This window comes from Cavia porcellus, unplaced genomic scaffold (assembly GCF_034190915.1).
Source record: "Cavia porcellus strain 051 isolate PalLab524CR breed Dunkin Hartley unplaced genomic scaffold, mCavPor4.1 scaffold_16, whole genome shotgun sequence".
NCBI classification, from domain to species: domain Eukaryota; kingdom Metazoa; phylum Chordata; class Mammalia; order Rodentia; family Caviidae; genus Cavia; species Cavia porcellus.
Window position 1 is genome coordinate 52,538,758 of NW_026947499.1, and position 24,075 is coordinate 52,562,832.

Here is a 24,075-nt window from a genome sequence, read left to right on the forward strand (position 1 = left end):
AAATAAATTAGATTAAATATTAAACAGTTTTTCTTATATGAGAAACCCTCCAAATTATAAATAAAGATCAAAATAAAAGATAGAAAGCAGGAAAAAGGGAGCTAGATCTTTTGCAAACTAGCAGGAGACCAAGAGATGGGGAAAGGAGAAAGGGAGGGAAGGGAAGGGGGTTAGGTACCTGGACCAACTTTCCACGAGGAATGTAATCATTATGCAAACACATACTCATAAAAACTCAAAAATAAGAATTCCACTTACAATAGCTTTAAAAGAATAAAACAATAAATAAAAGAATAATTAAGCAGAATGCATTTTTTAAAAAATGTAACGTGTTTGAGACATGGTAGAAAAAGAACTAATTGTAAAAATATCCTGTTTTTGGACTTGAAGAGTTACTACTGCTAAGATGGCAGTACTCTTCACACTGATTCGTAAATCAAAGTCTCAATTTTTCTTTTGCAAAAATTGATAAGCTGGCTGGGGATTTAGCTCAGCGGCATAAGCACCTGCCTTGCAAGCAGGCGGTCGTGAGTTTGATCCCCGGTACGGATAAAAATAGAAAAAGAAAAAAAATTGATAAGCTGATCCTAAAATTCATATAGAATAAAACAGTCTTCAAAAAGAACAAACTTGGATATGCAAGGTCCTGAGTTTGATTCCTGATTCAAAAATTTAAAAAAAGAACAAACTTGGAGGATTCATAGTTCCAGACCATGATACCTACAAACCTACAATAATTAACAGAGTGGCAGTGGAGGGTAGACATGTAGGTCAACGGACTAGATTGTGATAAGAACCAGGCCCTGGAAGGTCAATAGAAGGCAGAGGGCCTCTCAGATCTCCTCTCCTCTCCTCTCCTCTCCTCCCCTCCCCTCCCCTCCCCTCCCCTCCCCTCCCCTCCCTCTCCTCTCCTCTCTTCCCCCCTTCTCTCCCCTCCCCTCCTCTTGAGGAGTAGCACAGACTTTCTGATTCTCCTCTTTGAGTATTTTCTACCATACCTGTTGTCTTAGTTACTTTTCTCATTGCTGAGATAAAATCACCAACACCCAAAGCTAAAGGAAGAAAACTTTATTTTGGCTCACAATTTGCAGAAGTTTCAATCCATAGCTGGCTGGTTCCTAGGCAGGGCGGCATGGCAGAGCGGCATAAGAGAGAAGAAACAGTCCGCGACAGGCAGAAGACAACAAAGTAGCAAAGAATCTTCTCTCTGTCCCTTGATATTCCATCCAAGCCAGTCGCTTTTTGAGTGATGCCACCCACACCTAGGTTGGGACCCCTTAATCCCAGCATCACATACCCTAATCCAGTCATGTTCAAAACTCCCCACTTATGACCACATGAGGCTCTGGGGAGACATCTAGACATAAGCCACAACACCTGTCATACTTCCTTCCAGGGATGCTGAGGATGGTCATTCCAGCTATAAACTGAATCCCCTAGGAGGTACAATTAAAAATTTAGGCCTTGTATATATGCATATTTTTGTAGCAATTTCTGATTGGTGCAACTAAGAAAGTATAGGGGAAGAGAGTCTTTCTAATTTGAACAGGGATACTAGATAGGGTAGGACGGCACTACCTTCTCCACTTCTCGCTCTGCCCCAGTTCTATCTTTTGACCCATCCTCTCCCCACAGGTGGGGGCATCTTTGTTTGCCAGCAACATTGGAAGTGGACATTTCATTGGCTTGGCAGGGTCAGGAGCATCTGTGGGCATCTCTGTCGCTGCTTATGAGTTTAATGTAAGTATTTGACCTTGGACATAGACATTTCATCTCCACTTGATAGGTGGGTGGTAAGGAAAAGTGTGAATGCCCTGCATTCAAAAATAGAATAACATCTTTTTTTGTGAAGGGAATACAGGGTTAGAACCCAAGGCCTTGCACGTGGTAGGTAAGAACTCAGCCACTGAGCTATACCCCAGCTCTGTATTCATTTCTTAACTTGAGCCACTTAAGAGAGGCCTCCTCTCCTGTGCACTGTATCAGTAAGTTTCCCAGGCTGAGCTCAAGCTTGCAGTCCTCCCTGCATCTGCCTCTGGAGTAGGCAGATTTTGGGAGGTTTTTTGTTTTGTTTGTTGTCTTTTTGAGATAGGGTTTCACTATGTGGTTCAGGTATTGTGAAGTCTTCTATTGCCATTCTTTTTTTTTTTTTTTTCTTTTCCTTTCTTCTATTTAACCCTCTCCTCTGCAATGTTTTTATTGTTGTTGATCACTTAGTTTTTATTTTCTATGTTGCCCAGTGGCTTCAAACTTGCCTGCCTTAGCCTTCCAAGAGGTTGGAATTACAGGTGTGATCCACCACACCTGACTGTCTTCTCCACATTTTAAAATGCAAATATGAAGGCCAGGGGAAGTGAACTACTCAGCAAGTAAGAGACTGAATCAGAGGCAGAGCTCAGGCCAGGCTACCTCACATGCGGAGGGGAAATGTAAGGCAGCAGTTTCACAGGAGCTGGAGGCCAAGTTCTGACTGTGCTTTCTCGGCAGGGCTTATTCTCTGTGCTGATGTTGTCCTGGATCTTCCTTCCCATCTACATCGCTGGCCAGGTGAGCGGAGGGGGCAGGGTGCTGTGGCATGGGGAGGCCCTCTGGGAAGGCCAGGCCTGAAAGGCCCGGGCAGTCTACATTCCTGGACAATCAAATTTAATTTTACTTTTTAAAAAGTTATATATCAGTACAACCCAAGGTAACACATTCTTTTGGTAACTGCTATGTGTAGTACTCTGTAGGATGGCCCAGGATACTTAACCACTGTGTTGTTGATGAGCTTAGGTTGTCCCCAGTGCCACACTTTTGTGTATGTGTCGTGATGCACATGGGTGTGTGCTGATGGCCGGAGTCACCAGGTCCCTGAACACATGCATCTCGGGCTTTCTAGGAGACTCTCAGAGCACTTCTGTCCATGTTTACCCCCACTTACAAACTGAGCAGTCTCTCTGCCCCAGCACTCCACATCCTTGCAGGCACTTAGGATTCTCTGACTTTCAAATTCTTGCTGATCTAGTGAGCACAGTGAAAGCTCTGTGCTTTGAGGTGACAATTTTCTTTATACGCTTTTTGGCCATTTGGATTTCCTCTTTGGGAGAATAATATGTTGCTGCTGTGGATCTGGAAGGTCCCTCAAAGGTGCAATTGGGGAAAGGCTTGGCCTCCAGCTTGCTGCCGGCAGGAGGTGGCAGAGACTCGAAGCACTTGGGCTTGGGGGGAGTTCTTAGGTCACTGGGGCTGTGCCCTTGAGGCAGATTGTGGGAACCCAGTCTCTTCCTCTTTTTGCTTTCTGGCCATGACATGAGTGGTTCTCATCTGTTTATTTATGTATCTACTCACCTAGAATTTATTTTTGGGAGGACAGTATCCTGCAAAGACTACCCACCAAGGTAATTGGAGACAATTTTAATTAAGAACACAGAAAATGAACTCTACAAGTTTGGGGCCCACTCACCTCCAGCCACCTTATTCTTCCATCATTTCACACATCCTTGGCCTCTACCAATACTTTCCATGATTTTTTCAGTGAGGAAACACATACTGAGTGAGCCATGTGCCAAGCATACTCTAGGCTCTTTTCTACCCAGCAATTCTTCATGTGCGCTGGGCCCTGTTTTGCTTCTGGCTCGGAAGTTTTCCATTTTCCTTTTTTGATCTGGTTAACTCCTGGTCACCCTTCAGACTTTAGGTGAGCAATTACTCCTCCAGAAAGCCCTCGGTGACCTCCAGATGAGGTTAAGTCTCAGTTGTATCTGCCACTGTTCCATTCTGCTTTTGCTCATATGGTTGTTCCATTAACGCATCTCTCATGCTACACTAGATCAGGGGTTCTCAATCCCAGTACTAGTGACATGTAGTGCCAGATAATACTCGAAGGTGTGTGTCTTTGGGAGGTCCTGTACACTGCAGAATGTTTAGCAGCATCCTTGGCCTCTACCAGTAGCTGCCAAGAACAGTCCCCAAACTGTGACAACCACAGGATCTCCAGACATTGTCAAATGCTCCTTCAGGAGCTGAAAAGTCTTCTGGCTGAGAACCAGAACTAGGCTGTGTTGCCTTTCCCAGAAGAGCGGGGACTGTCTCTGGTTTCTTACTGTCTAGAATAGTACCTGGCACACAGTAGTTGCTCAGGAAATATTTGTTGAAATGAATTAATACCAGGGTCTTCCCTGAATTCTGAGGGATATGAAATGAAGAATGAGCCATCACCCAAAAAAGGCACCAATTAGGGGCCATGAGTCTTGGTCAAATTTAAAAGCAGAGGTCATCATCCAGGAGTGAGTGAGCAGCACTGATGGGAATTTGAGTGTCAAGGCTGACTAAGGACTTGGCAATGACAAGGTTTGGGTTTTAGTCAGAGAAACGGGTTGGTGGAGTAGAGAAGCCAAACTATTGTTGAGGCTAAGTCTGTGTGGGGCTTCTCCACATTATTGTCAGAGCTGGTTCCAGATTAGGAGGAAAGTCTACAAAGACGGGAAGATTACAGAGAAGTGAGAACCTTCCCTTAACCCTGGGATGCACCAGAAGGGGCAGAAATCACTGCATGCAGGCGGCTGAACTTGCCGAAGGAGGAGAGGGCTTTGAAACGAGCGTGATGGGTGGCATCTGCATGTGAAGGAACGAGGAGCCACCAGGGATGGAGTGGCATTCTCCAAAGGTGCTGTCACTTGCTGCATCTATTTCTTCATAGCACTCCATGAGCCCCAGCCAGAGGATGTCCCTGTGTTAGCAGGCAGCCCGCTCTTACCAAAGCAGGGGTTGCTGAAGCCAGGCATACTTTGGCAAATGTAGTCCAGGGACCATCACAGTTCAGATTCTCTGACCATCAGTTGTTTCCTAAGCATCCTCTATCTGAGGATCAGACGCATACTCAAGACAAGAAGGCTTCGTGTGTAGTCTCCCTCTTCCCCACCTCGCTCCCAACCTTGCTTGTTTGGCAAATTATCCTTTTTTTTTCCTCCTGGTACAGGGGACTGAACTCAGGACTTCACACTAAGATACATTCCCAGCGCCCCTTTTTAATGTTTTATTTTGAGATAGAATGTTGCTACATTGTGAAATTCCCAGTCTGGGCTAGAACTTGTGATCCTCATGCCTCAGCCTGCCAGAGTGCTGGGGTTGCAAGCATGCACCACCACATCTTAGTAAACTGCTTTCTCAGTTACTTTACAACAAATAGCCTTGTCTGCCAGCTCACTTGACAGTCTCCGCAGAGAAACTTCCTGCCAGTGGGTGAGGGCTCAGTCACTCTCACTAGGTAGGACCCATGGTCAAGGTCAATTGATAATGCAGGCCAATGAGAGGAGTCTAATGCTCTCCTGCAGCCCGGCTGGCAGTTGCCACTCACTGATGACAGGGAATCTGAGGTCAAGGAGTGCCGGTTGGTACAGTAATCCCAATGGACTGAAGCTCTCAACCGGCTCTCTGATTAGCTCTTCTGCGATCACCAAGAGCATCTCTCTTTCTCCAAGGTTTGACTGAGTCTCATCATGGGCTATCCCCGACAGTGTCAGAGTTTGATATAAAGTACTTCTGGAAATGCTCTGCTCTGCTCGCCTTGCAGCAAATCAGGATAGAACCTCTATGGTTTTATTTCCTATTTTAAAAGAAATGTTTATTTATCTTTGGAGTTCTTTTTTTGTCCTGTATTATGTAAAAAATTTCAGATATATCAAAGCTTAACTTTACATTGAGTACTCCTATATTTCTGAGCGCCCAGATTCCACTCTTGACAATTTGTAATTCCAGAAGCAAGACTGGCTGTCAGGCCTCTTTCTGTCCCCCTGCCTGCTTTTTAGGCCTTATCATCTGACCTTGAAACAAATAGATGGCTTGCTACTCATCTGCTCAAAGTTGTTCTCCTTTCTGGGTTAGATTTGGAAAATTTGAAGCTGCAGCAGCCCAGGTGCTGTGAACATGTCCACAAACAGCCATTTGTATTCTATGAGCATCACCATTACTCTCTTCTTCCCCATCCCAGAGATGGGACTTTATGAGATCACTTGCTGGTTTGAAATCCCAGAGTCAGCTCCCACTCCGAGGTGCAGTAGGCCAAAGAGAGTGAACAGGGACACTCCACCAGGCAGGAGAAATGCAACCCAAATATGGCTTCTTAGCAGCATGGACAGGCCCTGGATGTCGCAGGTGACAATGGAGCCTTCTACCTTCAGAGGCCACCTACACCACAGGAAGCTGCCAGAATTCAGTCCTCCCTGATGAAAGTCTGTGTCCCCACATATTCTGCCCCTGGAAGTCCCTGCTGCTTCTGGGGAGCAGGCTACAGGGATATAGTGGGGACAGTCTCCCCAGTTTGGAACATGGACAAATAGAAACTCCTGAGAGGATGTTAGGTGTCGGTCAAGGGACCAAATCCACTGGGTGCCATGGGAAAGTTCTGCTCTTTTCCATTGCCTTTCAGTTTGAAAATTTAAAAATATGCTTTATTTTATGTTTAATGGACGTATAATAATTGTCCATGTTTATGGGGGACAGAATGTAACACATTGTATAATGGTTTTATCAGGAGGACTCAAGGGCAAAGTCTCATGTTGGAACTAGCACTGACCTTATCACTTGAACAATTTTCAACCTCTCAATTCATCTCTCTCTCTCTCTCCCTCCCCTCCCCTCTCTTCACCTCTCTTCTCCTCTTCTCTCCTTTCATTTTCTCTTTTTAAAGAATAATTTGGTTCCAGGTCCAGAGTTTTGAGGGGCAACAGTAAGTTGCCAGAATAGAATAGAAAATAAATGAATTATTCTATCATTCCTGTATTTTTATTTTGTTGTTTCATTTTTAGTATTACAATCTTAAAGGTATTTTTATTTGCCATTTTTGCTAAATGTGAAGTGAAACATGTTACATGTATAACAAAGCAATAAAGATATTAATTTATAGGACATTGCTGCACACAATATGTTAGCAACGAACTATATTTTTAGATATTTTTGAATTAGAGTATTTAAAATTGTGTAACATACAAGAGTGTGAGACTGTAGGAGAACAAATGCCTATGATGTTCTAGAGGCTTATATGTTATATTAAATTATCCCAGCAAACACGTACATTCCTATATTTATTTTTGAGGATGCCCTTAAATTGACTGGTTTTCCACTAATGGCGGTGGTTTAAAGTTTCCTTTTAAGGTAAATTTATTTAAATAAAAAATTCAGTTGGCTTAAAGATAAACATTAAATGAAAGATCATGTAGGCTACAGCAAAACTGGGATGAGGTACTGTCTTAGTTATTTTTCTCTTGTTGTGAGGCAAAATACCCAGCACCCAAAATTAAGGAAGGAAAGGTTTATTTAGCTCACAGTTTGTGGAGGTTTTAGTCTATAATCAGCTAACTGCAAGGCAGGGTAACATGACACAGGGGCAACCATTCATGGTGGCTGCAGCAAATACCAAAAGCAACAAGAGCAAAATAGGAAAGAGCATCCTGTTTCCCGCCTTTATATTGTATTCCAGCTACTCGCCCTGGGCAGGTGTAGCACTCACACAGCCAATCAACCCTAGACAATGAACTAATTGCAAACCTTAGACTCAGCCACTTTTGAAAGGCTCCCCCCACCCAATGACCACATGAAGCCTTGAAGGGACATTCAGACTCAAACCATAATAGGTACACATATATATACACACACTTGATGTTTGCAATAGTAGGGTACACACTCCTGCATATAACCCCAGTTCCTCCACATCCCACCTCTTGTTCCTCATTTTCTCCTTTCTTCTCAAGTCTCCCATTGAGAATCCCAGGAAGACCTTTTGTGCTTCTGAGTTTGGGAAGGAAGAAGGGAATGGGAAGAGCTGGTGACCAGGGGGCCACATGGCCAAAAATGCTGGGTGCTTAATCTGGGCTCTAACCACCAGGTCACCACGATGCCTGAATACCTGAGGAAGCGCTTTGGTGGCAACAGGATTTCTATCACCCTGGCTGTGCTCTACCTGTTTATCTACATCTTCACCAAGATCTCGGTAAGGCAGGGTCACCCTGCTGCAGCTGGTAAGAAGCTGTATCACTGCCGATTGCTGGGCTTCTCCTATCTGCCTTCCCCTCCTCTTGGGCAGGTTGGGCTGGGGGTTGTTACAGGAAGATGGGAGAGATCAGGGCAAGGGTAGGCAGGGATGGAGGAAGATGTTAGAAAGGCTAGGCAGAGGGGAGGCTCCCTTTCCACCTTTATCAAAGCTTCTTTGATGATAACTCAGGATGGCAGGGGTCCCTGAATGGAACTTTACCAGCCCTGCTGTTTGGGACTGTGGTTTTCCTCTTGCAGTCAGACAGTAGTCAGCTCTTAATTGGATGTACTGATGGCCAAGAGGACTGACCATTGGACTGGCACATTCTACTCAGTGGGCCTGGCTTGGGCTACAGGCTGACATTGGAAGAAATTTGTCCAATAGGAGGAGGGTGGTCAGGGAGGAGGCAGAAGGAAGGCCATTCAGTCCAAGTCGACGTGTGACTCAATTCCAGCCTCAAACTTGAAAGACGGTCATGTATGGGGCATTCACTTGCAGTCTGGTAGGCAGCTACTGTGCACGGAAAGCCTTACAGGGCAAGTTCCATCTCCAGAGGAGTCTCCAGTTAGAGAAAGAGGGGCTGGCATTCCTGATGCATGGACCAGCACAAGCCAAAGACGGGATGCCTGGGTGAACCTGGCTTCTTGGGAAAATGAGGAGCATTTCTGAGAGAGCCTGGAGGACCAGAGATTCAAAGTGAGTAGAGGAAATGGGCTGAGAAAGTAGGCAAATCATAGGTAGCATGGCTGGCATGCAACTCTAAGTCTTGTGTTTAGCTGTTATCTTGGGGATAAACAGGGAAGCACTCAAGACTTCTGGTGTTGGGGGAGAAGGATCGTGTGACAGTGATGGGAAGGAACATGAAAGCTGCAGTAAGGAGAATGGAGTGCAAGAAGGCCAAGAACTGAAGCTGGAGGACCACGAGGGAGGTTATTGCATTTGTCCGGGGCAGGGTCTTCAAACTTAATTGCTGCAAGGGTCCAGTTTGAGACCGCTGACCTGAGATGAGATGAGCCAAAAACAGAACAAAACAAAAAGAATAATGTATGACCATATTCGTCAGAATCTGGGCTGGAGCTTGATCCTGGTGAAAGCTTGCTGCAAATTTTCCTTCCTTTTTTCTCTCTTTTTTCCCCTTCCTTCCTTCCTTCCTTCCTTCTCTTCTTCCTTCCCTCCTTCCTTCCTTCCTTCCTTCCTTCCTTCCTTCCTTTCTTTATTCTATCTTTCCTTCTTTTCCTCTCTCCTTCATTCTTTCCTTTAGTTCCCTTTTCCTTCCTTTCTTCCTTCTTTCCTTCCTTCCTTCATCTATCAATTTCATGTTTCTGCAGGTGGACATGTATGCAGGCGCCATTTTTATTCAGCAGTCTTTGCACCTGGATTTGTACCTGGCTGTTGTCGGGCTGCTGGCCATCACAGCTCTATACACTGTCGCAGGTATGACTGACCAAGGAGTAACGTGGGGAGAGGTGGTGGGTGGGGACTGGGGCCAACCCCATCTTCTCCTGGCTCATCAGCAGTGCTTCAGGATGTTAAGACCATTTATTCATTAAATCTTATTACATTTCCACGAATGATGAGATTTCTCTTAGCTATTATCCAAATGGAAAGGGGAAGAGTTGTTGAAATGCACCACAGCTACATAAATGTTTTTCCCAATCATGTGCTCCAGAGAGATTTAACGAGAACCTACGAGCCGTGCATGACCATTCATATACTTGACACAAGGCTAGATAATAAGCTATCACCACTTTGGAGGCTGATGTTGTGCATCTTTATCTTTCTCCCTCAGACTTGTATCCTAGAAAAGTGCCCAGCATAGAGTAGGGCCTTGCCAAAAACCATTTTTTAATATTTACCCTTTCATGTTCTCCAGCTTCCCTCTTCTCTGCCTTTTCTTGGTACAGTGTAATTCATCGCACAAATGTACATGCATCCACACACTTGTGCCAGACATCATGTTAGGAAATGGAAAATAAATAAGACAGACCAAAAATATCCACCTCAGAGGAATTTACATTTAGTGGGTGAAAGGAAACAGATAAAGAAGAAAGAAATCAATAAATGTGTCAGGGTAAATTATTCTAACCTGGTAAGTGCCATGAATGAGAACCGAGCAGGGTGAGGATATGGGGATTAAGGGACAAAGGGGTCAGTTAAGGCATCTCCCAGGTGACACTTTAGTTCAGTGGTACCCACCAGAAGTGCAGCGGCAGAGACTGAGGCAGAGGGAGAAGTGACAGGAAAATATGTGGGATGAGGTGCATTTGCTCGTCTGAGGAGCAGCAAAGGGCAGTTGTGACCAGCGTTGAGTGAGCACATGGCTGTGGACGTGTTCTGTTCAGCTCCTGGGACACCTTTCACACAAACTAAAGTGACAACAGTATTCTATGCAATTGTGCCGGGCAGCTGCCCTGAGGGTAAGAGAAGACTCGGAGGGAAGGAAAGAGACCTAAGTTTTGAGGAAATAAAACAAGCCTGGGGTTTGTTCGCATAACACACTACTAGGTGCTGTAAACAGAAAAGCAACAAAATCTCACACATGCAAAGGCTTCTAACATGGCAGACCTTAGCTGAGCTTTCAGAACTAACAGAAGATAAGGGCTTGGAGCCCAGGGACAGACAGGGTCATTTGCCACAGTGCATTTGTCTCTGCATTCCTTGTTTGGGAGCCTCTCTCCCCCATCAGATTGTAGGCTCTGCGAGGTCTTTGTATCCCCATTATGTAGAATCTGTTGGACACTCACCAGATATTTAGTGATTGGTTGAATTAAACGCCCATCAAAATGTGTGACAGATAATAAATGCTCAACAAACAGTAGTAGAGAAATGAGGGTGGGTTTATGTGTGTGAGAATCCAGTCGTTAGGATCTCGGTACGTTCAGGCTGAGTCATGTGAGGACAGCAGGGAACTGGTGGCAGGATCTGAGCCACACTGCCTTCCGCTGCGTGAGAGGACCTCTTCCCGCTGAGGAAGCACAGGTCAAGGATACCACACCCATTTGCATTTTTTTTTATTGCACAGTGACTTGCCCTCTAGTAAACATGTTCATATCAGATGAGTGTCCCTTCCCTTTGGGGGAGGAGGAAAGAGGGAGGTTCAGAGAAGAGACTGGGAAAACTGCTTTGTCCAGATGCTGATGACTTTGCTACCATTATTGCCATTGCAAAGATTTTTCTAGGTGACAATTCCCAACAGAAGCCTCTTACACTGAACACAATGACCCTGATAAAGAATTCCAAGGGGTTTCCAAAAGCCTAGCACTCACATCCTTTTCCCAGTGTTAAAAGGTAACGCTGTTCAGAGCCTGAGGAATGTGGCCCAAATATCACTTCCTGTTTCAGCGAGAAGTTGTACAACAAACCACCCACACATTTAGGGACTTAAACTTACTTTTCCACTCATTCCCAGGGGTTTCTGGATGGCTGGTTACTTGTCTCACCTGCCTTTATTGAATGGTAGCTGGAACTTTATCTGGAATGATGACTGGAACAAGATGGCGTTACTCACATGCCTGGTGACTATCTTTGGTTATGAGTTAGGCTTCCTCTCCAGGGCAGCATCCTCCATTAGGTTAGACCAGGCTTCCTAAGGCAAAGAGTTCTCTGGGAAACCTGAGAGCCAGAGCCAAAGCCACAGGCTTCCTGGAGGGTGAGGCCTGGAGCTGCACATTACCACTTCCTCCGTGTTCTGTGGACTAAAGCAAGTCACAGGGCCAAGCCCATATTTAAGATGCAGAGAAATCGGCTTCATCTCAACATAAGAAATGCAGCGAAGTTGTATTGTAGATGTTCGTGTGGGCAGGGGGAGTTACTGTGGTCATCTTTGCAACCAATTGACCCAAACAAGTATGTTGGGTCTTGATCTTCCTTGTTCTCTCTGTGCCCCATCCTCACCTCAGTGCTCCTCCCCTCCAGGTGGCCTGGCCGCTGTGATCTACACCGATGCTCTGCAGACTGGGATTATGCTTCTAGGAGCATTCACCTTGATGGGCTACAGTAAGTGGCCTCCCAGAGTGATTTGAGTGGATGACAGCAGGACATCTGCGCCCATCATAGTGATAAGCTAACCCAAATATCAAAAAATATGCTACATGGGGATTTCTGTCACAGGTCCTTTGTTTGAGGCATGGTTATTTTAGCTAAGAGTAAATTTCATGGAAGCTTACTGTTTTATAGGTAAAAATATCTCTTCTGGTATTGATATAAATGATTGCATAAATAAATAAAAGGAGATATGAAAGGGACTACTCTTAAAGGAGAATTCCAATTAACCAATACAGATTGCTTGAGGAAAATAGAGAATCACCATATGAACAACAGAATAATAATTGTTGCAGGGAAAATCCAGTGCCTGGTGCTCAAGACAGTGAGTAAAAGGTTTTGAAAAACAAGATAGTATCAGAGGTATTGCGGCTCAAGTATTTATTGCTTACAAAGGGAAATAATCACTTCACAGTGGAGAAACCTGGCAGATAACTAAATGGCCAAGGTTAATTCCACCGTTAACAAGACACAAGGGTACCATGAACCTCCTGATATGATGCACCAAGCAGGACATAAAATCACTTCTCTGCTGTTCTTTTCCAGAATGCATAGTTTAAACAGAAGCAAACATTGGGAAGACCCCAATTCAAGGACATTTCACAACATATCTAACCAATATTCTTCCAGAGTCAAGCACATAACTTCTGCCTCACATGGGAAAGGATTAGCCAGCTCACCACTGATACTTTTTAGGAGGATTCTACTCTCAGGACCTAGCCAGACCCCAAAGACTCCATCATCTTGGGTTGGGCTTCAGTATATGAATTAGGTGGGGGACACAAATATTCAGCCATAGCAAATGTTAATTTTTTAGGGGTGTGTGTGTGGTACTGGGGATTGAATGAACCCATAGTCTTCACACTGAACTACATCCCCACCCCCTTTTTAAATTTTGTATTCTGATATGGGGGTCTCACTAAGGTGACCAGTCTGGGCTTGAGTTTGTGGTCATACTGCCTTGGCTCCCAGAATATTGGGAATGTAGTTGTGCACCGCCATGCCCAGCTTAATTTCTTAATTTCGATAACTGTACTATGGCTATATATGATAAATTTGAATTTAAGGTATATGAGAACTCATTGTACTATTTCTACAATTCAGTGTCTGAAATTATCTCTATAAAAATCTAATTGCTATTGAAATACAACAGTTCTAGGTATGCTAACCCTTTTGAGGTTTATAAAGTTCACAAAGATTGGTATTATGATCACTCTCTTTTTTGGATGAGAAACTGAGGCACTAATTACCAAACAACTCACCCAAGATCACATGGCTCACAGAGCTAGCATTCAAGACATGACTGGTGGCATATACCTATTGTCCTGGCTTCTTAGGAAGCTGAGACAGAAAGATTACTCATGGCCAGGAGTTTGACACCAGCCTGGGCAACATAGCAAGATCCTGATACTCCCCTGTTCCCCAGTTACTAGGAAGTAATCCAGTAACATCAGTGAGAAGGGTCTGGGAGCGGGAGTCAAAGTACACAGGCATAGTTTTTACTTTAACATTGTATGTTTTTATACAGTTCTAATTTTGTGTATTTTATTTTTATCTTTCAAAAGAAATAATCATAGGACAATATATTCATTTCACAATAAGAACAGCAACAAAATTGTTTATTGTTAACTTTTGCCAGAAAAATTTTGCTTCTTATGAAGAAGAAAACATTTAAATGTGTATCAACCTTTATTTTAACCATTTCTGGCTGTGTTCCTCCCCTTGCTGCAGTGGAAGTGGAGGTCTTCGTTTATAGGCAGTGGCTGTCCAAGACTCATGTCGTCAGGGCTCGGTCCCCTCTGCAGTCATAGAGGGTTTCCACTTGTGCTTTGGGCCACAGAGTTTGCTGCCTTAGCCCAAGATCTGCCTGGTGCTTCACGTCTATTCCGTGTAGCAGCTGCCTCCTCCCATCACCTCCTGTCTTTCTCATGAGCACCCAGATCTAAGAAGTGCCAGCAAGGGGTGTGACCTCTCCTGTGTCTGTCCCTGCCAAGACTCTTAGATCTTAACACTGACACTAATGGGCATCTGAGGAGGTTTCTCAGAAAGGAGGTGGGGACCTCAAGTCCCCCTTTCATACCCCCTCCAAGTAGGCTCCTGGACTCTTGTCATAGAAAAAAAATTTCTGTAGCTGAGGATTTAGCTCAGGAGCATAAGCACCTGCCTGGCAAGTGCGAGGTCATGAGTTCAATGCCCCGTACTGCCAAAAAAAATTTTTTTTCTGGATGACAGTAAGTGATATAAGCAGATTTATTAGGCAGAGTTGAAGAAGTACATAGAGAAAAAACAGTCTGAACAGTAAAGAGGGCACTTTGGTATGGAGCTGGGGACACTAGGGGTACCTGTGGTGTTGGAGGTATCCTTTAAAAAGAGTGACCTTATTTGGCATGGTTGCACATGCCTATAATCCCAGCACTCTGAGAGGCTAAGGCAGGAGAATTTCAAATTCGAACCTAGCCTGGGAAACTTAGTGACTTAGGAAGCAAGATTCTTTCTCAAAATAAAAAAATTTTAAAAGAGCTGGTAATGTAAGCCAGTGTGAAGGCCTGGAGTTCATTCCCCAGAACTGGGGGGGGGGGGGGAAGGTGGATAATATAAGATGTTTTGCCTAAAAACCTTCTCTGAAGCTCTTGTGTCTATTTCTTCATCTGAAGGTCAGGCTTCTGCCCTTTACTTTATTTCCTAGGTTAACTTATACATTTATAGCTTGCTTGTTTTTTGGTACCGGGGATCGATATTACACTGCGTGCCTGCAAAGCAGGCACTTATGCTACTGAGCTAAATTCCTGGCCTGAATTTATAGTATTTTAAGGGTTAGTGAGTATGATGGGTCTAGAAGAAAACAAAGAAGCAAACTATGGGCTTAGAGAGTAGCCAGATGTGGTGGTGCACACCTGTAATCCCAGTACTTGGGAGGCTGAAGCAGGAGGATCATTGCAAATTTGAGAACAGCCTGGGCTACACAATGAGCTCAAGGCTGGCTTGAACTGAATAGCAAGACCCTGTCTCAAAAAGACAAAAAAAAAAGGAAAATGAGAGAGAGAGAGAGAGAGAGAGAGAGAGAGAAGAAAGAAAGGAAGAAAGGAAGAAAGAAAGAAAGAAAGAAAGAAAGAAAGAAAGAAAGAAAGAAAGAAAGAAAGCAAAGCAAAGCTTAGGGAGTAAAGACATTGAACAAAGATAACTTTGAACATTGAACATTGAACAAAGGTAACTTTGATCATGCATCAGAAGTAGTTTCCTTTCTGCCAATATTTATTTCTTCTATCCCACCTCAATGACAGCCTACATTCAGATGTTAGCAATTTGTTTCAAAAGATTACAGAAAGAAGCAACATGGAAAAATTTGGATGATAAGGATCATGAAAGATATTAAAGAATCCAGAAAGAAAAAAGTGGTGAGCTAAAAAAGATCAGAACATAAAACTGGCTCATTTCTTTCTTCCATAAATAAAATTCCAAAGATTATGGAGCAAGAGCTATAGAGTTCTATGGAGAAAACTTAGCCCCCAAGGCAGACATCTAACCAGTTACTTCTGAGATAAATGTGTAGAAGCATTCTGGACTATGTAAAGACTAATAAAAACACAGGGTAGAGAGAAGCTAAATTAAATTCAGAGCTAATGTTATGATTTTTAAAAAATGATAGTAAATGAAGATCTAGTAAAATAGTTATAGATCCAAAAATTATTGTGAGACTGTTTAAGCAAATGTTACATAAAAAGCATAACAACTTAATAAAAGTTGTCTAGATCTAAACACTGTTTTACTTACAAAGACATTAAATATAAGAGAGGTAGTTTTACTGGGTTCTTGAGTTCTGAGGACACCTTCTAGAAATTCTTTCCAGGTTCTTCTTGTTCTGAACAAAGAACTGGACAAAATGAGCATAAAAGGTAGCAAGATTTTACATTTACTAGATGTAGGAAAAGAAAAAGCAAGTGCAAGATACTTAAAGGAAGAAGACAATTATACTCCTCAGGGTGAGAACAGACCACTGTGAAACAGAAAGCACAGGGGCCAAGCGCTCAGTGGCAGCCATCTTTTGTATCTCCCATTTCTTTGGCTGACTTGAAGTCTGGGTCAACCTATCAAAAACCTGTTTGAGTTTTAGCACTTTCTGACTGGTTCTAGGTGCAGGGTTTGGGTGCATATCTCCTGGTTCTCTAAGACTAACAGGTCACACCTACTTGCCTGCCATTTTGCCATGTTCCAATCTCCTCCTTTAGAAATTTGCTAAATTTTGGGCTGGGGATTTAGCTCAGCAGCATAAGTGCCTGCCTAGCAAGCACGAGGTTGTGAGTTCAATTCCTAGTACCAGTACCAAAAAAAGAGAAATTTGCTAAATTTCTCATCAAATAGGAAAATCTGAGACACCATGAAGAACAAATGTAAACGTCCAGTAGACATTCTTATAAATCTTTCCTTTAGATATGGAATGTAAGTTTCTTAAAAAGAAATACAAAGAATCACAACCTAAGGGGAACAATAAAATAGAAGGCAAAGCATTAATTATGACAGTACAAGAAAGTGACATAAAATTCCCTTCTGGTACAAGACTTCTGTGTCATTACCAATCTGTGAGTTGGGTATATGGCTGTTTGTTCTACTGTTTTACTTAGCTATATCTTCTTTATTTTCTCAACAAAATGTGTGCTACATGGCTTGAGTTAAGAAACTTTCACTTGATATAATTTTCAAGTGTCTCAGATAAATAGGTCAAATGTATTAATCAGAAGGAAATTTTACTTTATACTAGAAACCAGAAAATTGGTAATGAAAATATAACATCTATGTATTAAATATATTGTAATAGGTTACACAAAAGCAAAAGATGTTAGAAATATTTGACAGAAATCTAATAGTACTAAAATACTTTAACACATGACAGAGCAAAACACAAATAAGAATTTAGAAGTTATAAATTTTTTTTCAGAACAGAACAATTTAAGCAACATAATGTTTCACCACAAGATAATCCGACATAACAGTAGCTACCATAGTGTCTCTTTCCTTGAAATATTTGAGTATACCTTCATATACTATAGTATCAAACATAAAAAGACAGCATAAAACCATTCAAGAGAATGACAGTATTACAGGGTATTCAGAACCAACTAACAGAAAATAAACAAAGGTTACTATATTATCTCCTTGTCTATAAAATATTTTGTTTGTACTATCACATATAATAAAATCCAATAAGATGCCACATGATAAAACTGATGGAGACAGAACAACAAAAGCTTGGTGGGACTTCAAAACAAGATGATATTAAATCGTCACTAGTTAATTATAATGTCTTGTTTTCTTCAAAATAGCTGTTCATACCATCACAGACAATAAAATCAAACAACGCAGAATAAAAAAAGTTATTCTACAAATGAATAAGCATGCTAAACATAGTGAATGTTCCTTCCCCTAAAAATGTATAGAAATATCTACAAAAATCAATCATTGAAACAGAATTCTGGAAAAATACTCAGGCACGTGTTGTGTAAAGGATCTTACCCATATAAAACAACAAAAAAGTTAAACTCAATAGGAAAAATATAAATTTGTTTTAAAACTGATTGCTTAGAAATTTGAACCCACCTCATAAACAGTTTTTGTATGAAAGTGGAAATAAAATTGCAAAGGTGGTGTGGTGGCATGTGCCTGAGCTCTCAGCTACCGGGACTGAGGCAGGAGGATTACTTAGCCTAGAAGTTCAAAACCAGCCTGGGAAGCATAGTGAGACTCTCAGAAATGTCAATACCCTTGCAATTATGGATTATTTAGAAAAAAGAGGTGATATTATATTTCATAATTAATAGAGTCAAAAGTTGCATGAAAACATTTATACCCATTAATATGAAAGCCCAAGTTAATGAATTAGAATTAAGAAAACTACAAAATTAGTTACTCTAATGTCTATGTTTTTGAAAAAAAACCCAGTACAATGTAGTGGTAAATCAAATTAAGGGAAGAGAAGAAAAACAATGTAGTGTAATTAGGAATGAGAAAAGGAATCAAACACACAGAGGGCAAAAGTGATCAGACTACTGATTAAACAGTTTTATGCTAATAAATATAAAACACTTGAAATTCATGCTTTTCCTAGAAAACACAAATTATTTCACTCAAGAAAAAGTAGGAAATCTTTATTTTTTAAAAATTTTATGGCTGGGGATTTAGCTCAGCAGCATAAGCACTTGCCTGGCAAGCGCAAGGTCGTGATTTTGATCCCGGGTACCAAAAAAATTTTTTTTGTTATGAAAGGAAATCTTAATAGTTCAATTTCTAAAGAAGAAATTATAATATTTGTTTAATATTAGAAATAATCTATGTAGAATTTTAAAAGGATGTTATTTAGAATACTTGTTTAAAAATTAGAAGTCATCCCAATAGAATTCAAAAAGGATGCTCTCCTATTATTTAATACAAAATAAAATCTATGGAATATACAGTACACTGAAAAGAAGAGGTAAAATTATTATTTGCAGATGTTTTATGACATCTGCACCTAGAAAAAATACAAGAAACAGAAAAACTGACCATAAAAGGAGTTTAGTAAATCAAGATTAATATTCAAAGCCATTCAGTTTCTTCCTGCCAAGAGGAATGTTTAGTTCATTGGTACCCTGAGGTCTCTTACACCCATTCAGTAACTTCAGCGTTACCCAGGAGTCGTGAGCAGGGCAGAGTTCTAGTCCCCACCAGACCTGCTGGGTCAGAATTTGCACTTAACAATTCCCAGGTGATTCTTATCTATATCACGGTTTATGGGATCATTCTACTGTGATTTATATGCTGCATGCAGTTCACTTGCTTTTCCCCACTTACAATATTGGCACCATTTAAGTGCTGCACACAGACCTCCTGAAAACATGAATCTGAGTTTGACTTTTGAAATAGTTACCATTTCCAACAGTCTTTCTATGAAAGAGTTCACTTGCTTTTTTTTTTTTTTAAACAGATGGGTGGGTCCTATTACTGAAAAAGCATAATCCCAAGCTCACAATTACTAAAGAATAATTTTTATAATAGTGCTCTTCTGTGCCAGAAGCTGTGCTAGTCGTTTCGTGTGTCTCATCTCATTTGATCCTTGTGCCAGGCCTAGGAGGCTGGTGTGAAGTTCTGCCCCTTTACAGGACAGGAGACAGAAGTTCAGAGAGGGGCAGTGATTAGCTCAGGTCCACGTGTCTCCTGGTCCACTCTGCTACCATGAATTGAGACCAGTAAGGAATTCAAAGGCAAAAGAATGCTTTCTTAAGGCAAGAAACCTGGGGTCCATGGACCAAATTCTGGACATCTGTGGATTCTGATGGAAAAATATACCTCTGTTAGCTCAAATCTATAATTAACCATCTTCCCATTATAATTGTAGGCTATGGACCACAGCAATAGGAGTAGTACCTGTGAATCTGATACCAAGTTATTCCAAGTATTTTTATATTATATTAAAGTTATTCCTGATGTATTTAAATATTTTTTGTTTTCAAAGCTGCTTAACTAAATCATTAATTAGACCTACTGCTACATCTTACCATTCAGTGAAGCATTTTTGTCACATTTCTATATTTTGATGATTACCTTGAATCCACTTGAGCTTGAATTTGCAATCCTTTGGCTTCAGCCTGCCAGAGTGCTGGGATTATAAGTGTGTGCCTTGGGGTTGGGGATTTAGCTCAGCGGCATAAGCGCCTGTCTAGCAAGCGCAAAGTCCTGAGTTTAATCCCAGGTCCTTCCACACCCCCCAAAAAAGTGTGTGCCTTCATGCCCAACTAATCCTCTGGGTTTTGTATTATACACTTAGAAACGTTATCCTAAAACATAATCTATGGTAACTATCCAAGATATGAAAAGAAAAGGGATTAACAACCCTCAAGGAGCCTTCTGTCCCCTCATTGTCACAGACTCGTCTGAATTCCTGGAAAACTTAGGCTTTCTGTGCCTTCTAGGTTTTTCTGCAGTTGGGGGAATGGAAGGCCTGAAGGAAAAGTACTTCTTGGCCCTGGCTAGCAACCAGAGTGTGAACAGCAGCTGTGGGCTGCCCCGGGAGGATGCCTTCCATATCTTCCGAGATCCAGTGACGTCTGACCTCCCATGGCCGGGGATTCTGTTTGGAATGTCCATCCCATCTCTGTGGTACTGGTGCACGGATCAGGTACAGGCAGCCGGCTGAGTGAGCACATTCCATAGCTGTTTGCCTAGGGTGGCGGATGGTGGCATTCTTTCCCTTCTTGTTTTCTTTTATGTTTTCTCCACCTCCCAGACTACTTCCCTTCTGTCGCATTCTACATGCTATTTTGCTCTTTTGCACTTGTTAATGCAAAGGGAAAATCCAAAGGTGCTGACCTTTGCAAAGGGGAAATGTAATACATCTTGTTTGATGTCTGGGAAGAGTGAATAGGAAAAGAGATGATACAGTTTACAAGAAGGCCAGTGCTCATATTGGAGGCATCCCTTGGTCAGCAGTGCTTTGGCAGGCAGCCTCTGTGTCCCAGGCACCTCTGGGCTCTCGGGAATACGGAGGAAACAAATCAGACAAAATCCTCAGCATGTACAGTGCTATGTTGCCTCTACTGAGAGTTGACAAGAGATGACAATTAAGTTTATCATGAGAGATGTTAAAAGGTGTCATTTTTATTCTTTTTTTATACTGGAAATTCAACTCACAATGTCACACTTGTTGAACAGGCACTTATGCTGCTGAGCTTCCCTGGTCCAAAGGTGCCATTTTTTAAAAAGGCAGAGTGAAGTAAATGGAACTGAGAGGTGGGAGCACAATTTAAAATAGGATGATGAGGAGAGGTGTGATTGAGACTTTGAGCGGAGACATTTTGAAGAATTTTTTAGGTTTTCAAAAATTTAAATGTATATATTGTAAATGACAGACAACTGCACATCTTTGGGGGTGCAGTGTGATGTGTCAGCATATCTGCACACTGTGTAATTATCTCCTCAAGACATTTAGCTTATCCATCATCTTCAACATGTATTATTTCTTTGTTATGAGAATATTCAAAATCCCCTCTTCTAGTGATTTTTATTTATTTATTTATTTATTTTTATTTTTTGGTATCAGGGATCGAGCTCATGACCTCGCACTTTCCAGGCAGGCACTTATGCCACTGAGCTAAGTCCCCAGCCATGATTTTTATTTATATGATACAGTATTGTTAAGTATAATTACTCTTCTGTATAATAGTACCCTTCTGTTTAATAGAATTTGTTTCCTCTAGCTAGCATGGCTTTGTTCCGCTAACGAATCTCCCCTACCTGATCCCCTCCTTTCCCTTACTTGCCCAAGCTTCTGGTAACCACTCTGACACTCTTCTTCTATGAGCTCAGCTTTTTTTAGGTTCCATGGATGAGGGATGCCATGTGGTACTTTCTTTCTGTGCCTAGTTCATTTCACTTAACAGTATGTCCTCCCAGTCTCTCCATCTTGCTGCATGTGACAAGGTTTTACCCTTTTTATTGCTGAGAAGTGTTCCACTGTGCACCTACACATGTCCTTTACCCACACATCTGAGAATGGACACAGATCAATTCCATATCTGGCTGTTATAACAGTGCCGCAATGCACGTGGCACTGTGTCTTTTCAACAAACTTAGCTCATATCTTTGGGAGCTGTGCCTAGTGATAGACTGTTGCTCTGTGTTTTCCCCACTGTAAGAATTCTATGCTGCTTTCCTGGGATGGAGGAAAGTGAGTGCCCCCTATGATAGTTGGAGGAAAAACACCTGTGGCACAGGGAGTAACCAGAGAGAAAGCCTTAAGGCAAATAGTAACCGGTGTGAAAAAAGAAACAGGAAAAATAAAAAGCGTGCCGTGGAAAGACTGTGGATGGGAGTAGGACAGAATCAATGTTTGCTTGTGTGTGCAGGAAGCAATTCTGCATGGGCTTGCATAAAACAGAGTCAACATTCACGGGCAGGGAAAGGAATAGTGAGCAAAGATAGATGAGAGCCACTTCTCTGAGCACCTCTTTGTACATTGTCTGACTCTGAACCTGGGACTGTGTCACCTGTTCAAACATTTTTCTCTGGTACATCAAAGACCAGGGATCTGTGTATCATTTTGGGAGCCATAATGTATAGTCAGGGCTGATGAGAGTTTAATTAAAGCAGCGATCGTAGGATCAAACAGCTGAGCTGATGTAAGAGATGTCACAGATAATGAAAGGGACTCCTGTGATTGAAGAGCAGAGCACATAAGGCAGTAATTGGTGTAGCACACAAATACTTTTAGGAGACAGGCTTACCTCATCCTTAGCAAATCTCAGATAGAAGAGACCACGAGAGACACCACAGATTCAGACTATCTCCGTGGGTTTTAAATTTAACAGGCTTGAAACTGACAAAGGCCCTCCAACCCACTCCATGTTGCACAAGAGCCTAAGGACTTAGTCCAGGAGGACTGGATCTCCAAATGCCAGGCAAGGCCAAAGGGACCCGCCCGCAGCCATTCCTCTCTAGCCCTTTGACTTTGGTCAACCATAAGGTTTTCTGCTGACCCAGATTCCACAGAGTCCAAAGAATGTGCTGGTTCACTGTGCTGGTGTTGCCCTGGAAACGCACGTCACTGGCAGCCCTTCAGCTCACGCAGAATGCAAGAAAGGCAAACCAACATCTGTTGCCCATGGATCAAGATCATGTTTCAGATCATCCCAGGCAGAGATGCAAAAGGAAAACAGTAACTGATAGAAGTAATGTCATTTAAACATTTACAGATGCTGTATGATTTACCAGTCACGGATCTGAGCATTTCATCTCAGTTCATTCTGTTAGCGTCCCTTGCGAGGTATGCACCATTACTGGGTTGGCTGCTGCTGTGGAGGGTGACACCCTCCTCCTTCAGCTTGTGGGTACAGCTTAGTCTGAAAATTATTTAGCTACTTGTTAAAGTCAAATTGGAGGTACCACTTCATGGTAATAGAAGCCAGAGATTTGTTTATTTATTATTTAAAGAGTAAGAAAATTTATTGGAGAAAGGGAATGGCTCCTGAGAGATAGAAGGGGTCCCAAATGGGTTGTCCCAGAGTTCTTTTAAATTACAATTTCAGATCTCTGGTAGAAAGGACTTCGTTTCATGAAACTATGAACTCTTTCCTGTCTCCTGGCACCTCAGTGAAGCAATAATCTCTCTACTGGATATATTCTAAGGGCATTGAAGTCACTAAGACAAAGCCACTGTGTTGTACAATAGATCTCTTGGACTCGTTCCTCCTGTCTAATTGAAATGTTGTATCCTTTGACCAGCATCGCTCCAATATCCCAGCCTCCAGTCCCTTGTATTCTACTGCTGAGTTCAACTCCTTTAGAATCCACATTGGTAAGATCATGTGGTCTTTTGTCCTTGTGTCTGACTTACTTCACTTAACATAATGTCCTTCAGGTTCAGCCCTATTGTGACAAATGACAGGATTCCATTCCTTTCTCGGCTCAGTAGTTTCCCATTGTGTATGTAGCACAATTTCTTTGTCCATTCATCTGCCCATGGACACTTGGTGATTGTGGATAGTGTTTCAATGAGCATATATAGTGTTTTCACTACCAAAAAAAGGGAAAGAAATAAAAAAGGAAAAAAAGAATGTGATGTAATCCATATGTTAACTGTCTCTCTTTAGGCATTCCATAGTGTGTACATATTGACATGTTATACATTTTAAATAATTTTTCAAAAGTGATAGATCTTGTTATGTTACCCAGGCTGTTTGCAAACTCTTATGCTCAAGCAGTCTTCCTGTCTCAGCCTCTATAATAGCTGGGACAGTACGCATGTGCCATCATGTTCAGCTACCAGATAAAAAGTAAATTAATGTTTAAAATTCTCTTTAAAAGCTAATATATTATTGCCTGATATCGTTAAATTTTGCTACCAATTTTGTTCTTAAGTGTTCTAGCCTCAGTAAGTGTGTTTGGAGTCCTGAGAAATAACAGCTAATAATTAAGCCAACTGTAAAAAGATAGATAATTTCCCAGCCTTGAAGAAAGGAATTCTTATGCTCCCCCACTTTGCTCAAATAAAGTAATTCCAC

At 42.0% G+C, this 24,075-nt stretch overlaps 1 protein-coding gene across 3 annotated transcripts in view; it reads left to right on the plus strand.

The window, feature by feature from the left end:
* The window catches only part of Slc5a11 (solute carrier family 5 member 11), a 55,606-nt gene that overhangs the window by 16,422 nt on the left and 15,109 nt on the right, over positions 1 to 24,075 (plus strand). For all 3 annotated transcript variants that reach the window (XM_003477822.5, XM_063226693.1, XM_013142214.3), the window contains 6 exons: positions 1,636 to 1,740; positions 2,488 to 2,547; positions 7,862 to 7,966; positions 9,337 to 9,442; positions 11,924 to 12,004; positions 19,990 to 20,195. In XM_003477822.5, coding sequence (XP_003477870.1) covers positions 1,636 to 1,740; positions 2,488 to 2,547; positions 7,862 to 7,966; positions 9,337 to 9,442; positions 11,924 to 12,004; positions 19,990 to 20,195 — 663 coding nt within the window. The remainder of the gene's footprint in view (positions 1 to 1,635; positions 1,741 to 2,487; positions 2,548 to 7,861; positions 7,967 to 9,336; positions 9,443 to 11,923; positions 12,005 to 19,989; positions 20,196 to 24,075) is intronic.